The sequence below is a fragment of the Phyllopteryx taeniolatus genome, chromosome 12 (genome assembly GCF_024500385.1).
Source record: "Phyllopteryx taeniolatus isolate TA_2022b chromosome 12, UOR_Ptae_1.2, whole genome shotgun sequence".
In the NCBI taxonomy this organism is placed as follows: domain Eukaryota; kingdom Metazoa; phylum Chordata; class Actinopteri; order Syngnathiformes; family Syngnathidae; genus Phyllopteryx; species Phyllopteryx taeniolatus.
Genome location: NC_084513.1, coordinates 13605333 through 13624524, shown reverse-complemented (window position 1 = coordinate 13624524; position 19192 = coordinate 13605333). Strand labels below are relative to the sequence as shown.

At 39.4% G+C, this 19192-nt stretch overlaps 2 protein-coding genes across 2 annotated transcripts; one reads left to right on the top strand and one right to left on the bottom strand.

The window, feature by feature from the left end:
• Nucleotides 1–75: 75 nt before the first annotated feature.
• On the bottom strand, nt 76–4278 carry hoxd12a (homeobox D12a). Its single transcript, XM_061793202.1, has 2 exons — nt 3601–4278; nt 76–1853 (listed from the first exon to the last, which is right to left on the bottom strand). The coding sequence occupies exons 1-2, from the start codon at nt 4223–4225 to the stop codon at nt 1612–1614; spliced, it is 867 nt and encodes a 288-aa protein (XP_061649186.1). The 5' UTR covers nt 4226–4278; the 3' UTR covers nt 76–1611.
• An 11992-nt stretch (nt 4279–16270) lies between these two features.
• evx2 (even-skipped homeobox 2) lies at nt 16271–18962 on the top strand. The gene is made up of 3 exons (XM_061792385.1): nt 16271–16825; nt 17090–17328; nt 18287–18962. The coding sequence occupies exons 1-3, from the start codon at nt 16432–16434 to the stop codon at nt 18905–18907; spliced, it is 1254 nt and encodes a 417-aa protein (XP_061648369.1). The 5' UTR covers nt 16271–16431; the 3' UTR covers nt 18908–18962.
• The last annotated feature ends 230 nt before the right edge of the window (nt 18963–19192 follow it).

Here is a 19192-nt window from a genome sequence, read left to right as displayed (position 1 = left end):
AGGGTTGTGTAAAAGAAGTCGTTTACTAACACTGAAAAGCTCACTGCCATTTAATTTACTCCCCCCCCCCCCAAAAAAAAGGAAAAATGAAGAAATACATTTAGTTATCAGAAGTGCACTCAAAAGGGAATATTTGGTGATCACTACTATTTATTATAAACATGACGTCATCCGGCTCAATACAAATGTATTTCATTTAAACATGTAGGTTAACGTTGGATTAACGTTAAAAAAAAAAAAGCCATTTCCTAAAATAATATTGCGTGAATATAATATTCCATTTTAATTCTGCAAATGTCATGGACAAATACAGAGAATGCATTTCCCTTCGAAATCACCGTTTATTTACACATTTAAAAATGTGCTCAATTATATATATATTTTTTAATCGTCAGCATTTTCCATACAGATGTTTTCCTGTTTCTATATAGAATTTCGTGAGTAAATCATTATCTTTAGCATAATAGCATAAGTCATTTTGAACTTACTGCCACAATATGTTAGCTGAGTAGCATGTAGTTGCCGAAGTCATATTTGAGTGTTTTCAGAAAACGAGAACACCATTTTTAGCAAACACACATTTTTCTTGATATCGTTAGCATGATAGCATAATTACCCAAGTCATTTTTAACGTACTGCCACAATATCATTAAACTAATACCATGTTGCATATTTGAGCGTTTTCGGAAAAAAGAGAAAAAATAAACTCACAATTTTTAGGAGACATTTTTGGCTTTTTTTTTTTTTTTTGGTTATTGTTAAACTGATAGCATAATTGTCTGTCACTTTGGTGTCACGAAAAAATACCAATTAAAAAAATACTAACGTGCTAGCTTAAAATTACGAAAATGTTCAAATATGACGTATAGGGAACTATGCTATTCTGGCAACAATAAAAACAGCAATATGTTTGATAAATTGTGGTGTGTTTTTTGTGTGTGTACATTCTCAGTCTTTTAAGCAACTGGAATGTTATTTGTTGCATTTTTTTAAAATAAAAAATAAATAAAATTCAAAATCCCGAAAACGTTCAAAAATGACTTAGGCAAATATGCTATAACGTTATATGTTCTTCACACTGGAAAATAATTCACATTTGAGCAGCGATTCTAATGTGATCATCAGTACTTTTAACATCCACGAACCGCGTTTGGGGGAAGAAAAAAAAAAAAACAAATAAAAAAACAACAACAACACTTATTTACAATAAAATGTGAAAAATCAAATAGTAAACAAGCATGCATATTTGTAATATACAATCGAAATGGCCTAAACGTGAACTTGAGCATATAGACACACAAGACAGAATTGGGAAAGACGCACAACATGAAATCTAGTCACTGTGGAGCATTTGGGTCGCCTCCAAAGAATCCACCGCCAATTGCGAAATGTCTCCCGTGACGGACTGCAGGGATTGCAAGCATTTCACACGCGTTTATAAATAAAAGCCCAGCCCAGCCCAGTCCAGCCAGCACAGTCGTCGTGACGTGCCGTGACGTGACGCGGCGCTGCTGTGCTGGTCCATGACACATGAGCTGGCTGCTTTTTTTTTTTTTTTTAATTGATTTTTTTAAGATGATGATTATTATTATTTTTTATTTATTTCGTCCATCAGTAAGTAGCGAAGACTTGCTCTCGCATCATGAGTCGCTTCTTCTTCATCCTGCGGTTCTGGAACCAGATTTTCACCTGCTGGTCGCTCAGCTCCAGCCTGTCCGAAAGCTCTTTGCGCTTCTGCCTGTTGATGAACTCGTTGAGCAGGAATTCGCTCTCCAGCTCGGCTAGCTGAGGTTTGGAGTAAGGCTTCCTCTTCTTCCTGCTCCTCACCTGCTGCGACGAGCGCCACGCACCACCTGCGCACACGCGCACACAATTCACGCCGAATTGAAAGACGCTCATGCGTTCTGGATTATTACAGCATGGACTGTGTTTGTATTTATTATTTTATTATTTTCAATGTCAGGCTAGAGCTATCATCAAATATTGCACATGGGTATGGCAAGAAAGGAGCTAAAAGTTTGAAATAGTCAGGCTTTTTAGTAACTGAATCATTATTTATTTAGCATGTGTAGTTTGGTATGTTTATCTATCTGGCTGAATGAAATAAATCCAGGGACTATCTCTCTGTGTTGTGTATGTTTCTATTTGTCTATATGGCGATGGCAAAAAACAGGAGCTATATCATCTAGTTTCTTTACCTCCCAAAAACAGTAACTTCTTGAGATTAAATTGTGTATGAATATACAGGGAAATAATTGTAATAAATGAAATAATAACGTCATTAGATTAGAACGATCATTTAATATATATATATATATATATTTAAAAAAGTTTAAAAACAAGATGTTCTACTGTTTGAGTATATAGCTAATTAGTGCAACCTGCTTTAGTACAGATAACTTACAACCTTCTTAGAGAAGTCATATTACCTATCTAGATCTACGCTTCTAGAGCAATGACAAAGACATGATGACTTGTTGGATGGCTGATATAGCAGTAGAATAGAACATCCAGCTATATATATATATAAAAAAAAGTGATATAGTTTAGAGCGAATATAATGGCACTTGGGTGACGAAAAACAAAGAATTTATGAAATAACTTTTAACTATTCTGTTGAAACAGCATTTAAGAAATGGTGTATATCTATGGTAATCTATGCAGTGTACATCTAATCAAAGGCATGGTGACTTTTATTCTAATTTACCAGGCAGCTCCACTGTATATCCATCTTTAATAAAAATAATAATTTCAAAAAGCAACAATGACGTGATACAGTTGAGCATGAATACAGTGGCACATGGATGGCTAAAAGGAGCTTAAAAATAGAAGAGAATGATTTAATACCATTTGTTGGAGCTACTATAAATATTGAATTTACGAGATTAATTTTTTTGGGTCTATAATAACAAGGCATTCTATTGTTTGACTAATTCGTCCAACCTTTATCTTTTGTATTGGATTTCTTGCAACTTTCTCTCAGAAACTTCTCATCTGTCTATCTATCCATCCATCCATCCATCTATCCATCTATCCATCTATCCATCCGCTTTACTATAGCAGTTATACATATATCTATGATGGAAAAGACATTATACAGTTCGAGACAATGTATTGGCACATGGGTGGCTAAAATGAGCCGAATACAAGATTTGAAACCAAAAAAATCGAATCCCATTGGTGGGAAATGAGTACACTATTTCATAAAAGAATGTTTTGTCCATAAAAATAAGATTATCTATAATTTGAATGACTACAGATTTCTAACAGCCTATTTGCAGAAGTATAAGATATCTGTGTAGCTGCAGTAAAAGAGAAAATGACTTTAAGGAGCCGAAATGATCCATCACTAGTCTATGTATCTGTCCATGACCTTGAAAGTGCTTGAAAAGTGCTTGAATTTGATCTTGAAAATGGTCCTGCAGAGAATGAGTGGTCCACTATAGTTACACATGAGTTATTTACATCCGTCAAGAGAAAGCAGTCATAAAAGGTTGTAAATAGACGTAATTGCAGCAACTAATTCTAAAAGGAGAGTTGAGCGTAGTTGCTGGAACAATAACATAGAAATACAAAATGGAAAAAAAAGTGCTACTTGACCTTCAGCAAAGCACGTGAGAGTGGACGGAGGCCGAGCTGTTTGGTGCTGCTTGTTGTTTACATGAAGTCGTCGCGCGCACTCGTGCAGGTCTAGATGGCCGGCATGGGCAGAAGCGTGCCCCCCGTCCGAGTAACCCCGCTGGCCCCCGCCGTGGCCTTGCAGCTCCTCGGCGTAAACGTCGTGAGCCGCGCCCGACTGTGGCGCCTTGCGGTCTGGGCCCTGGGGGCACCGAGGTGCCGGCTCTGCCCCGGGAGACTTGGCCGGGTTGCCGGTGGTGGTGGTGGTGGTGGTGGTGTTGTTGTTGGAGCGAAACGTCGGGCAGTAGGTTCCGAAGGCGCGGCTCTGCGCGGGCGTCCCGGACGCGCACGGACTTGACGCGGGCCACGGGAGCGTGCACAGCTCTGGCCTCCTGTTGTAAGGGATGTGGTGGTGGTGGTGGTGGTGGTGGTGGTGGGGGTGGTGAGGATGGTGAGGGTGGTGGTGGGGGTGCAGCGGGGGCATGTGCGCCCCGGCGTTGCCGCCCCGCAAGTTGGACAAGTAGAGCGTCTCGGGAGTCGGGGCCAAATTCAACAGAGGTCCGACGTAGCCCGGCGGGCTCAGAGGGTTCCGTTCGCACATTGCCATGGAGCTCGCCTCGCCTCGCCTCGCCGCGCCGCACGCTGCTCCCGAAGCTCCTTAGCAACTTCTCAAGACGAACGGCTAGCTAATTGGTGATTTGTCAACCCGCGCCCACGTGATATGCAAAGTGCACATGCACGGCAGCCCCACCCTGCGCGGAGCCCCAAATAGAGCGCGACCGATGATGCGCACCGTGTGCCCGCATGCATTCTTCCATGTTCACCTTTTTTTTTTTTTTTTTTTTGGGGTCTGATTTATGGACATTAAGCGCCGTAAAGCCTCAATGAGAGGAGCAAGAGCATTTTGACTTGGGAGACGCATGAGAGCACGACCTTGCTTACAAATACTCAAAGTAGTAGACCGACTGAAACATTCATGCTAATACTGTCAAAACACAAGACATTTTGAGTCACACCCACATTTTATTTCATGATATTTCTTTTATATATATATATATATATATATATATATATATATATATATATATATATATATATATATATATATATATATATATATATAATGAAATAGTGAAAGCAATGCACTTGTTTTGGCTTTGGGGATTTGCTTGATTTGGATGTGACTTGATTAATTTTTCTTTTTCTTTCTTGCATTAGATCTAAAACGCACCCCACCCTTAATACTACGTATGTGTAGCACTTTGAGAGTTCTCTCAATGAAAAGTGTCAGATAAATAAAATGTAATTATACTCGTATTGGTAGTTCCCACAATAATAATAACATATGCAAATGTTCCTTAAAACCACATACGACGCACTTTGTGAGTCCTCTCTGTGAAAAGCAAAATGCGCTTCCACTTATTGACTTCTAAAGTTATAGTTACCTTAAATAATAGTCATTTCGGTAGTTTGGATTAAAAACGACACCCCACAAGAATGGCAATAACTCCAACTCCGCTGTCCACCATTTTCCTTCAAAGCGCGCATGTGGAGCACTTTGTGAAAACAGCCATATCAATAAAATGTACTTATACTTACTTACGTCTGATGTCAAAGTTAGGAAATAATACTCATTTTGGTAGTTTTTAATGTCAAAGTATACCCCGCAATAATGGTAATAACTTAAGCATTGTTTCTTAAGAGCATGTACTGTATGTGAAGCACTTTGTGAGTCCGCTCTGCTATTATACTGACTTTCTTCTAATGTTAAAGATGAAAGCAAATAATCCTAATTTGTCAGATTTGATTTCATACGATACTCCACAGTCACGGTAACAACTCCAAATCTCCGTACCCAATTTCCCCTCAAAACCACGTATACGAAAGACGCTTTGTTCTAAATAAATAAAATGTATACTATTACTTTTTGATTTGTTTTAAAGTAACAAGGAAATGATGGTCGTTTTGATCGTTTTTATTGAAAAGTGCACCCCACAAAAATGTGAAGAGCGCCCAATCCCCCCATTCACCACTTTTCCTGAAAACCACGTAATTGGCTTCTGCAAATATGTCAATGTTAAGATAATTATTCGGCATTTATCTCAACTATAAATCGCCAGGCTACTTATATATACGTGCATCTGAATCAAGTTTCATTTAAGTGCAAAAAGTCACCTAAAACATAACAATTATACCCCCCCAACCCCCTTTTGAAGAAAAGCACATTAAAGAAGACATTTTGTCCACTAATTCGATTGTGGCCAATTGAAAATGGACCGGATAATACTCCAAACTAAATGGAAAACACCCGAGCAACTGGAACATTTCAGGAAGGCTTTTCTCATTCAGTGGTCGACCTCGTTATTTGCATTTTTCTGGTGGCATTTTGAGGACATCGTTTATTGAGAATTCTTCTTACGTTGCGCCTTGCGGCATCTGAAAGTCACCAACAATGAAGTCATTCAGCACAAATCTTCCGCTTCCGGCCTTGAGATTGTCACGCACCCTTTTTATTGGTCACTTGCCTAACCCACAACCAGAAAAACAAACCGAATCATTTACTTTTATTTTTATTTTTTTATTTTTTTTTTATAAACTTCCATCCACGAACACTTGCACAGTATGCCCTGTATTTTTTTTTTATTTAAAATTTTTAATTCCGACACACTGGACTTTGTTGTTCTTCAGCCACTGGAACGAAGTCGAGAACATGTGCGTAATTTTCACCATCACTGTTTTCAACTCTACAATAAAAATACAGAAACAAGACGTGCAGAGACGCCGAGCGTTGCATTCATTGTCTCCAAACCGAAAACATAATATCATTTTAATAAATGTAACATTATTGCTAATGTATTTGTTTTCCTTTTCTTTTGCAAAAGCTCAAAAGATGCTTCATTCAACATCCCGGTTGAACCCATAAAAGCCTTTATAGGGGCAAGGAAGGCAGGAAAAAAAAAAAGAGAGGTCAATAAGAAAAACAGATGCACTCGTTGTTTTTCTTTTAAGCTAATGCAAATAAATGAATGCCTCGTGCGACCACAGCGCCGTTGTACCCTGGCCTATCTCAACCATGACACGAAAAAAAAAATAAACCCGACTTTTTCTTGCAAAGACAAAAATGCTGTTTGCTGTTTTGACAAAAGGGAAACTCATAATGGAAGCATTGAAGGACACTTATGTGAAGTTCAATCGTGTCACGGAGCGTATTTCCCAAGGATGTCACATATAATAAACTTGGCATTTCAGGTATTTATTCGCACAAATTGGGAAAACAACTAAGGTCCTTTTTTTTTTTTTTTTTTTTTTTTTTTTGGGAGAAAAAAATGTCATAAACAAATTGGTTTTCATCTAAAAGTAGCTGGTGAAGAAGTGTTGTGTTGTTTTAGGGCTCTTTGTGTGAGGAGCTTCACTGCACTGTCGTTTCCTGTCAAGGAAACTATCCCCTTGCACTATTGTCCTTGGTAATAAACTTGCTGCCTGTGCTTGCATGCATGCTGCTTCTCTCGTTCAAGTTCTCTGCTGCTCTGCACGTCTGTCTGCAACTCGCGAGCACGCACGCACGCACGCACGCGCCCCCACACACACACACACACACACCTAATGTCCTCAAATGTCTTGATTGGCGCCTATAATAAGATAAATTCACGTTGAACTTCTGTTCTGTTTATGAAGATGTAACACTAACATTTAATTAATTTTAGACCCCGAAAACAAACGACTTTTGCGTTAACGCTTTTTTAATAGGATTTTTTTAAGGGTTTAAATAGACTTTTTACAGACTTGTTTGTTGGGCTTTAAAGTTTTACAAAAAGGCAACTTGAGACTTGTTTAAAGGTCTCATCTAACAAGGCTGACACATTTAAATGTGAATCACGCTGTTAACAGATTTTAAAGCCCAAAGTAGATGAAATACACGTTTTCCCCCCGTCGTTTTTACATTCTTTGTCCGTCCTAAAACGAGCAGACAGTTATAATGGGCAACGTTCACATATCCTTAGCCGAATTTTTTTTTTTTTTTAAACGTTTTTGGAAAACAAGACAACAACAAATTCAACAAAGAAGAAGAGTCGAGTTGCCTCGATGATACCATGACCTGGATTACTGAGAATCGACACAGACATAAATAAAATAAAAATAAAAAAGTTTTTTTTTTTTTTTCTTCTAAGCAAGCCCATTGACATGTTTGTTTTTATCCCTGAACGAAGGGATGTGCTGCTTAATTGTTACGGTATTTATTTATTGCCCGCGCAAGATGGCGTCACATAAGTTAAAATTGTAGAACTTGAGATATGCACTTTATAATTTATATTTGTACACGCACCCAACAAATTGTGCAATTGTTAAGTCGCCTTTTCGGCCTCGTCTGTAAATAGTTTAAATAAAAGAAAGGTAAAGTCAGTATAAACAAAGCACCATATAGTAGTCTCTGCTATTTAATTTTTTTTCAGCTCTAGAAATTTGCGTATCGCTTTTTTTTTTTTTAATAAACTCTTAAGTTGACTTGTTTTTTCTCCCGCCACATTTTCTTTACCAGCTCTTGAATTGGTTCGAATCAGATGGCTCTCTAACTCGGTTCAGTTGTTTATTTCCAACTCAAGGCTCTTAGAAAGATGCACAGTTACCATTAAGGAAAACAAGTTACATTCTAAAAAAAAAAAAAAAATGATAACCCTAAAAGGATCTCTAGTGCACTCCAGCACCATTCTACACCGCAGTGGGGTTGTTCAGGGGTTCACTATTTGTTCTTTAGAAAGTGATGGTTCTATATAGCATCCATGATTCTATATAGCAGCATGGAGCTCGATAATTCCCAAAAGTGCTTCCCCTATGCGTCCAGCCAAAGAACAGTATATTGTTTAAATGTAGAAGTTGTATTAATTGTTTTGTGTGTGTGTGTGCGTGCAGTGCAATATACCTCTTCAAGAACTATAAAACAACTTGTCTTATAGATGAGTCACGTTCATGTGAACACGCTAATATTATGGCCGATGAATGAGTGCGTATAACAAGTCGGATGTTTTACGTTTCTAAAGGAACGTCAGGGAGTCAACTAAATCATAAGACGAAGAAAAAACAAAAACAAGCAAAACAAAAAACAAAACAATAATTGTGTTGGGAAAATGGTGTAAACAAAAATAGTATAGCATGAAAATGAACTCTGTAAATATAGAAGCAATACACTGTAGAATATGTATAGGTATATAAATATAGAAAAGCAGTTGTGCCAGATAGTAAGAGATTTTCCAAAGACAAAAGTTACAATCAAGCATAGTGTTATTCATATGTTGTCAATTGTCTTTTAGCATCGTTGTGCGTAATGTGGAGTGAGACAAGTATAGTCCGGTGCAGTGTAGTGAACACCTCGCGTCAGTGTGCAGCCGCCGTTAACACAATTACTAATTGGCTCCTAAACGGACCTGTCAGCACATTATTAGGCCCAATAGGCAGCCGTCAATTCTCCTGCCGCCATTCATTTGTATTCCGCACAGTGCAGTGGTATACGTGCAGAAGTAGCTGCGGCATATTAATAACACTTTAGTATCCCCCGAACTATATTCCATACAAAGTGCTACTAATTCACACATTTAATAGTCAATCAGGAAGAAAGCTGCGTAATGGGCAATGGTCACCATAATGTCTGTCTGTCTATCCATCCATCCATCCATCCATCCATCCATCCATCTATCCATCCTAAAAATGTCCCTCGTGTATCCGGTGATGTATTTTCAACACCCAGTCAAGCATGTTTTAAAAAATGTTTTTTTTTTTATAAGTCTTAATAGGGAAAAACAACAACAGTGTTCCAGTTGGGTGTTCTAATTGTAGCTTGGGACCATTTGTTGAAACAATCAAGGCACTTAAAAGGCTGCTGGTTTGTTTTACGTTATATAGGTGGTGGCTGTAATAACAAGAAATGTACACTAGATGGTGAGCTAACGTAAGCAAACAGGGCTACAGACGCCCTACCAGAAAACAATAATACATTGTAATCATCTGTTGGCTCAAGCCACTTGTACGTGCATCTGAATCTGTAATGTATTTGTTAGGAGTTTACATATATATTCTTCAATGGACAGATGGGCCAGGTAAAGCTAGAAAAAAAGGGTAAAATGTGGATGCAGTAAAATAATTTATTGTAATGATAAAATGATATTTGATTCTAATTTTTAAATGAATATTTTTAAGGATAGATGGGTCAGGTAAAGCTACAAAAAAAGGTAAAATGTCGATGCCAAATTAATGTTCATGATAATGTTATATTTAATTATAATTTTTAAATGAATATTTACAATTTAATAATTAAAAAACAATAGAATGTTAAATGCATCCATGTAATGGTTTATTTTACTAATATTTTTAATATTAATTACAATCTATTAACCTATATAATAAGATACATTAAAATATTAATTTATCCTTCTTTTTTTAGAAATATTACAATTACTACTAATTTTAATGAACCAATTTTAAGGATAAAAATGACTAAATTAATGCAACAAATGTGGATCGTACTTTGCCCACTACTGCATTTGAGCTACAACAATAAACCGATTGGGTAGTGACAATCTTTTATTTATTTAAAAAAAATTGTTTTTTTTTTTTACCCCATCTTTGTAATGGTAACTAAGTCAAATTTTTGTAGTCTTTCTCAAAATTTGTGCAGGTGGCACCTCCTGTTCTGGTTGCTGAGTGTTGAACCAGTCCAACAGTAACTTTATTGAATGTTTTCAGCAGAGATGGCAGAAGTACGAACACTTGATATTTCAGAGTACAGATATCTGTGTAAAGACTGGTAAATGTTGAAATAATGATTAAACTCCTGCACTTAAGTAAAAAAATAAAAATAAAAATACAGACTCTGAAATCTACTGAAGTTAATAGTACAAATAAATTGTTACTGTCATACCATTGGTTTTTAGTACAAAAATGATTGAGTCTTTTCAAAGTCAATGTTTTCAAGTGAAAGCACTTAATGACATGATTTTAAAGCGGTTACAATGTGAATGCAGACACCACAGGAAGAACTTAACTGCCAAGTGGCCTCAAATTCCAACTTGAACACGTGAGTGAAGATGGCGAAGGCATAACAGGTTGCAGTTTTTTCTAATGGCCACTAGATGGGGATGAGTCCAAAGATGTTCAAGCTTGGTTGGCCTGCTGCTTCCGCTCACAGCATTCAACATAAATGCACATTACACTATACTAATAATAAGGAACTCACTACACTTTGACTCAATACCATTGTTTTATTAGTTAAGCAATTTAAATTGACACAGTGAACTCTTGGTTTAAACGTCTGCCTCACAGTTCTGGGGTAGAGGGTTTGAATTTGGAATACTGTGCAAGAATTGGGACGGTGCCAACAGCATTTAGGACCATGAGACCACTTCGGAATTGACACACTGCGCATCCTTACAAACACAATTTTGCATTTTCAACACAAATATAAGAGAATATCTGCGAGACATAGCACACCACTAGAGCAGCTCTCAAAAGATTTCACACGGTCATTAAAAATGTGCCTGCGTCAGACAAATCCTCCACATCCCAGTACCAATACAAATACAGAACTTTGGAAGAAAACACAACAGCCTGTTTTTAAAATGAAAGTGGAATCACTTAAAGGGCCCTCTAATAATCCTGACACCAATTAAACCATGGATATAAACATTAACAATTAACACACTCCTGTTCAAATTCCATTTTTGGTCATTTCAATATTTTTTTTCAAGAGGGGAAGTACTGAGATAATGTGGTCGCACAAGTGCACACCCTCTAATCGCTGGGTTGAGGCTCTGTTCAAAATTAACTAATCACATTCAAACTTGCGTTAAATGGTAATCAGCACACACCTGCCACCATTTAAAGTGCCTCGGATGAACCCCCAAAACAGTTCAGATGGTCTAGTAGGCTTTTCCTGATATTTTGTTCTTTCTAACAGACGCTTTAAGCTTTTATGCCAACAGCCTTCTATTTTGGACTCTTCACAATTCCCTCCACCTTGACTAAGGCCCTAGTGGGCCAATTCCAACTAATAAGGAAAAGGCCCAAAGCATGATGCGGCCACCACCATGCTTCATTGCGGGTACGGTTGTTTACATACACTATCTAAAAAGAAACACGCTTTTTTTCTCCTCACTGTCTGACATGAAATCACACTAAACTTTCACTTTTTGAAGGTCAATTAGGATTTGTTGACTGCTGAAATTTTAATGACAGAATAAAAAAAGTCATAATTTTACATATTTCATTAGTATTTGGTACCATTGCCATTAAACTGTATAACTTGGATCAAACGTTTTTGATATCCTACAAGCTTCTCACAATAGTTGGCAGGAATTTTGTCCCATTCCTCCTGAGAGAACTCGTGTAACTGAACCAAATTTGTAGGCCGCCTTGCTCACACGCCTTTTCAGGTCTGCCCATAATTTTTCAATAGGATTGAGATCAGGGCTTAGTGATCCGTCCATCCATTTGCCGTACCGCTTATCCTCACTAGGGTTGCCGGTGTGCTGGAGCCTATCCCAGCTGACTCTGGGCGAGAGGCGGCGTACACCCTGAACTGGTCGCCAGCCAACATATAGATAATACAACCTTTCACACTCACATTCACACCTACGGGCAATATAGAGTCTCCAATTAACCTACCATGCATGTTTTTGTGATGTGGGCGGAGAAAAGCCAGGCAGGCACGGGGAGAACTTCCCAACTCCACACAGGTGAGGCCAGATTTGAACTCGGGTCCTCAGAACTGTGAAGCAGATGTGCTAACCAGTCGCCCACTGTGCCGCAGGCTTAGTAATGTCCACTTCAAAACATTGATTTTGTCATCCTTAAACCACTATGGCAGTATGGTCATTGTCCATTTGGAAGACCCAGTTGTACCCAAGCTTTAACGTCCTGGCTGATGTCTTGAGATGTTGCTTCAGTATTTCCACGTAATGTTCTTTCCTCACGATGCCATCTATTTTGTGAAGTGTACCAGTCCCTCTTGAAGAAAAACAACCGCAAAACATGATTCTGCCACTCATATTTCACAGTTGGGATGGTGTTCTCAGGGTTGCAAGTTTCCCTCTTTTTCCTCCAAATGTAATGATGGTCAATGAGCAGTATGATGCCTGGACATTCTCAAGGTGCCTATAATTTTTGGAACAGATGAACACATTCAGGCATCTAGAAATTGCACCCATAGAGGAACCAGACTTGTGCAAGTCCACAATACTCTTCCTGATATCTTGACAGATTTCCTTTGAGTTTCCCATGATGTCACACAAAGAAGCAATGTGTTTCAGGTGTGCCTTCAAAAACACCCACGTGTCTCTAACTCAAATGTTGTCAATCCGAAGCTTCCAAAGACATGACATCAACATCTGGGTTTTCCCAAATTGTTTAAAGGCATCGTAATCTTACTGTATGTAAACTTCTGACTTTAAAGAAAGTCGATGAAAATTTGTAAAAAAACAACAACCCTTCTCTAATTATTCTGGCATTTCTCAAAAACAAATAATTTTGGTAATCCTAATTGACCGAAAACAGGAGAAGTTTAGTCTCATTTCATGTCATACAGTGAGCATTTATTTTTTATAGTGTATGTAAACATCAGGTTTTCAACTGTATTTGTTCTTTTAGTGATGATCATATCTTTTGGAAGTTTGGCCAAAAGGTTTAAGTTTAATTTAAAAAATTTCCACACTCGTACGTGAAATCTCTCAAACACATGGGAAAATGTGTTACGGTCTTTTGAAACCAAGGTTGAACTTTTTGTTTGAACAGGGGTGTTTAGACCTTTTATGCCCATTGTTGCTACCATGTGCACCCCTAAATGCCATATATATATATTTTTTTTTTTCAACCTAAATACTCATGACCTGTTTAATGGAAAGGAACTTCCATTCAATTGAATTGAATTAAATGCAAAACGTATCCGTTCTCACTAGCTGACATGCGCTACTTCTACTAACAACATGGATGGAAACAGAGATGCTAATTTACAAAAGCACAGCGTTGTCAACTTAGCCCTTTGGTCATTATATTTAGGGACTTTTCCAACCCTCTGAGTGACTATTTGAAAGAAAAAAACAACAACAACAACAATGTTTAATTCCTGCTAAAACACAGGCAACATGAGCGGAACCATTTTCACGTTGTTTTCCTCATGACAAGAAAGAAGTATGGCGGCAGACAATTGCAGTATCACTCGCAAAAGTAGTGATGTATAGAAAAGTACAAAACCTTTGACCTGTGGTATGAGCTTCCAAGGCAGAAATATTTTGCCGAGGTCGCCTTTCCTCAACTTTTCAACAATATCAGCATACCACAGTATCACAACTTCCTTGGCTCAAAGATAAAGTCGGGAGGTGTAATTGGTTTAGTATGTTTCTGTTGTTGGCGTCGGTTAGGTGTGCACTTTTAAAAAATTATACAAAATACATTGGTGAATTATTTTGCAAACACCCAATTTATGGCTCGCTGGCCCCTGGGGTTCCGGGGACCCCCGTTTGAGGTCCACTGCCATAGATGACAAGCAGCAATAACCAGTGGGCCTTAAATTCTTAAATCCAGACATTGTGATCCTCGCACAAGTAGAATGTCAATCCAGAACTCTGTTTTGCAGTTTTGAGTGACATTTTAATTATTGTTATTGTTTTGCCTTTGTGGTTTCAGAATTTTGACACTAAGCTGCATTCCAGTTAGATCTATGATATTTATCGTGTGACGTAAATTAAGAGTAATCTGCTGTCTCGCGACATGCTTACATTTACAGTATATACATTTATGAACATTATCATGACTATCTTCGATTGCAATGGCACAAAATATAAGATATATTGTTGTGCTATAACCCATGGGCTGCACGGTGAGTTAGTGTGTTAGCGCCTCTGCCTCACACTACTGAGGTTTGTGGTTTGAATCCCTTTGTTTTCTCCCACATACCAAACGCATGCCTGTTAGGTTCGTTGAAGACTTTAAATTGTCAATTTGTGTGAATGTGAGTGTGAATGGTTGTTTGTCATGTACCCTGTGATTGGCTGGCAATCAAGTCAAAATGACTCGATGCATGGAAAAAATACAGTAAAATAAACGAATTAGGTGACCTAGTGATTGCATTGCAGTGAACTTCACAACAAGCAGCAGTTTGGCAGATAGTTTTGCCTCAAGCTGTTTATTCTCCAACTAAAAATAAAACAAATAGAACTACACTTTGTATTTAACCAAACCACATAACTTTGTCTGACCTTCCACTAGCTTAATGGTAACACACAATGCAAAATGCCATAGACAGGGTAATGAAACTAGCATTGATGTCACGGTAGTTATAGGATATTTGAACACACTATGCAGCAGCACATGTAGACAGACAATACTCCCAGGCATATATTGTTTATCCTAATACTAGTTGTAACGGTTGTCTTCCCGTTGCACAATCAAAGTATAATATCTATGTCAGTGTTCTATTGTCCCTTGGTAGCCAAGGTATGCACACCAGAAGGAGGCCCATTGAACTTACGCATGAAATCATAATGCAAAATGGTTTATTTACACTTTAATTATCTATATTATTTTTATGAAGCAAAATAGCGTAGAGTGCTATTTCTCTTATTAAAACACATTACAGGATTTTTTTTAGGTGGCTGGAGTGAATTAATGGAATTTCCATTCGTTTCAAAGGGGAAAGATGATTTGAGTGATTGCCGTTACAAGCGTGGTCACGGAACGAATTAAACTCGTAAGTTAAGGCACCACAACAGTCAGGCAAATTTAGGCCCTTCTATTATATGTCAATGTAAAAAGCTTGCAAGCTGCGTTAAAACCTTCAGGGGGCGCCAGAGGACGCCGATGGGATAATGTAATGATGCCTTCAAAGTCTTTTGGAGAAAAGAGTGCTTTGCAAGGCTGTTAGGATGCATGCATTTCACACTTTTATGACGCAACTGCATTGTGCAAACAATGCAAAAGGGGACAGTAAGATTATGATAAATATTCAATAACAGTTTATCTAAAGTGTATTGAGGATTGGAATATTTTAGAATGCTTTGTTGTAAAAATGTGAAATAAGTAACTCACATTGTGAACTTAGACGAATGTCATAAAAGGGTGGGAGAGTATGCAGGTTAAAAACGAAATTAGCATTCAAATTCAGATGCAAGAAATTGGCACAGCCCCCAAACTAATGGTAAATAAACTAAGGGGGGGGGGGGGCAATAAATGCTCGCATGCAGAGGAGGGCAGGGCCAACAAAGCTGCGAGGGGAGGGAAACAATAGAGAATCAAAGCGTAATAATATTCCTAAATGAAGAGGGAAATGTTGCAGCGCTCATTTTATTAATCAGACTGTCAATGTGCGCCAGCAGCAGCCAGGAGGCCAAAGAGCTGCGAGGGGCACCCTCACCCCTCACTCCTCACTCACTCCTCTTCAATCCTCTTCTCTTCTCCTCTCCTCTTGGATATTATTCGTCTGACCGAAGGCCGCCTCCATCATCAACTGACAGCCATCTCCTATTTATTTGCGTATAAACCTGTTACAATAAATGATCATTGGAGCCGCGTCGGCCTGCAGAGAACATTTTTTTTTATTTTTTATTATTTTTTTTTTTTTATATATGAATGAGATATTGGCGGCGTGCAGGAGAGGATGCGTGGCACGTTTTGAGCACGCTCTCCTCCATTTCTTCCATTTATTGCGTCTTGCTTATAAAAAGCTTTAGAGACATCGCAGAGACACTTGCATGCGGATTGAGCTCCCGCAATCCAAGCGACTTTTCTTCTTCTACTTCCTCCTCCTCGTCCCCTTCATCCCCGCTTGCCTGGATGATGGAGAGGATAAGAAAGGAGATGATACTGATGGAGAGGGGGCTGCACAGTCCGGTGTCCGCCAAAAGGCTCGCGGATTCGGCCGGGAATTCCGTGCTGGAGGCCTTGGAGAACTCCCAGCACGGAGGACGCCTGAGCCCGAGAATAACCTCCGCTTCCCTGCACGGAAGCCTCGGGGACATGCCGAGTAAAGGCAAGTTCGAGATCGACAGCCTCTTCGGGTCACACCAGGGCAGCGAGCACAGCCCTTCGGCGGACATTTCGTCGTCAGAGAGCCGGAAGAAAATGAGCCTTTACTCGGAAGTTTCCCAGGAATCTGACATCAACAGTGATGTGGAAGTGGGCTGCCCCACGCATCGCTCCCCCAGCCAGCACAAGGAAAACAACAAAGGTAGCATTTCATTCTACTCACATTTTGGAATTTGTGCAACTAAAATGCAATATTAGCCCTGTTATTACTATTGTGAAAAGTGTCACTAATGAACTTAAATCTTCTCACTTCATGAATCATCTAATAGTACAAATAAAATAATTGTGAAATAGGCCCAACAATATTTTAGTCAGATTTCCCCCCCCCCCCCCCCCCCCACTCTTTAAAAAGAATACAACCCCAGAATTTACATTTTCTTATTCACACAAATATTATTATTTCTAGGTTATTCAGACTCTGGCTCGTCCAACACAAGTTCGAGCTCTCTGTCCGGTATGAACGGAAACTCCACGGGGGCGTCGAACAACAACTCCAACGCGGATCAAGTCAGGAGGTACCGCACAGCCTTCACCAGGGAGCAAATTGGCCGCCTGGAGAAAGAGTTTTATCGGGAAAATTACGTCTCCAGGCCGAGAAGATGTGAACTGGCTGCTGCTCTCAATCTGCCTGAAACCACCATCAAGGTAACAATCAAAAGAAAAGAACAATCATGCAGAAGCTCCTAGAATTGTTTTATTATTATTATTATTATTTTAGGATAAATTTGTCGATTCTTTGATGATTGTTTTGTGTGTAATTTATTATTGCACTAATACGTTTTGACGTAGTCTCTGCAGTTTGCCAATACTTATTTTTTTATTTTTGTGTTTTGGTAAATTCGGAATGATTTAATTCATAAATAGAATCAAAAGTAAAGCTTTTGGTTGTTCCTGTGGTGGCAGCTTTTGTCAGCATTTGTTTGTTTTTTGTCACACGACTAGTCAACTAAAATGAAGTGAAAAGTAATGGTTTTGGTTGCAGGTGTGGCATTCCCTGCAGCTCGACAGTATTTTAATTTTTTTAATTATTATTTTTGGATGAATAGTGAAATCATGGTGAATTTAAAAATATAATGAAAAATAATGGTTTTGGTTCTTCCCGGTTGCACGTGTGCTATTGCTGTAGATTGCCATCATTATTTTTTGTGTGCATGAATTCAGTACAATCAATCAATAATGAATTTGAAAATAAAAAAGAATGGATTTGGACTTACCTGCAGTTTGCCGGTATTTCCCCCCAATGAATAGCCATCGTGAAAAATAAAAAGTAATGTGTTGGTTGTTCCTCTTTGTACGTGTGGTATTCCTGCAGTTTGGCAGTATTTTTTTTATTGCTGCAAAAGGGTGAATTTAAAAGTAAAAGTAAATATTCTGACATTTCCTCCAGTTTGCACAATTGTTTTTTCCAGGAAAATGAATGCATCCTGATTTAAAAAAAAAAAAAAAAAAAAAAAAAAAGGTTTAAGTTGCTCCTGCTTGCATGTTTTATTACCACCCGTTTTAATTTAATTTCTTTTATTTTCATTTTTTCATGAATACACAGTTCGGGCTGAATTTAAAACAAAAAGAAACAAGTAACGGTTTCGGTCGTTGGTGGACGCAGGTGTGGTTCCAGAACAGGCGCATGAAGGACAAGCGGCAGAGGTTGGCCATGTCGTGGCCTCACCCGGCGGACCCCAGCTTCTACACCTACATGATGACCCACGCGGCGGCCACGGGGAGCCTTCCGTACCCGTTCCACTCCCACATGCCCCTGCACTACTACCCGCACGTTGGCGTGACGGCGGCCGCGGCTGCCGCAGCCGCCTCGGGGGCTGCGTCGTCGCCCTTCGCCACCTCCATCCGGCCCCTCGACACCTTCCGCGCGCTCTCGCACCCCTACTCCCGGCCGGAGCTCCTGTGCAGCTTCCGCCACCCGGGACTCTACCAGTCACCGGCGGGCCTCAACAGCCCCGCCGCCGCGGCGTCAGCGGCAGCCGCCGCCGCCGCCGCTGCGGCCGCGGCGGCCGGCGCTCAGTCCGCGGGGGCTCCGTGCTCGTGTCTCAGCTGCCACAGCAGCCAGGCGGCCGGCGCGCTCAGCTCCAGGGCCACCGGCGCCGACTTCACCTGCACGGCTTCGGGACAGAGGTCCGAGAGTGGATTTTTGCCCTACTCGGCGGCTGTGCTCAGCAAGACATCCGTGCCGTCACCGGACCAGCGAGAGGAGACGTCACTCAACAGATAACTGTAAACAACCATCACGTGGCCCTCTTTTCTCCATTATTATCGCTCACGTCGGCCTACGCAGCTTTATTTTCCACACACAAACACACACCGGCCCCCTTTTTTTTTTTTTTTTTTTATTGTTGTTTTGAAAGTCTGATTGATTGAGCCTGGAAGTCGTTAAAAATGGACCAATGTCAGCCAATTACAACAATTGTACATTCGCTTTTCTAAAACACAAAAGTTAAAAAAAAATAAAATAAAAAAAACACTTTCTAATTTTCCACATCTCCCCCGAAGCAAGTGA

Excerpts from the sequence above, each read along its gene's own strand:
- hoxd12a (XM_061793202.1), bottom strand. The coding sequence starts at position 4,225 with ATGGCAATGTGCGAACGGAACCCTCTGAGCCCGCCGGGCTACGTCGGA. Across the intron at positions 1,854-3,600 it reads TCTCACGTGCTTTGCTGAAG|GTGGTGCGTGGCGCTCGTCG; the intron begins GTCAAGTAGCAC and ends GCGTGTGCGCAG.
- evx2 (XM_061792385.1), top strand. The coding sequence starts at position 16,432 with ATGATGGAGAGGATAAGAAAGGAGATGATACTGATGGAGAGGGGGCTG. Across the intron at positions 16,826-17,089 it reads GCACAAGGAAAACAACAAAG|GTTATTCAGACTCTGGCTCG; the intron begins GTAGCATTTCAT and ends TATTATTTCTAG. Across the intron at positions 17,329-18,286 it reads TGCCTGAAACCACCATCAAG|GTGTGGTTCCAGAACAGGCG; the intron begins GTAACAATCAAA and ends TGGTGGACGCAG.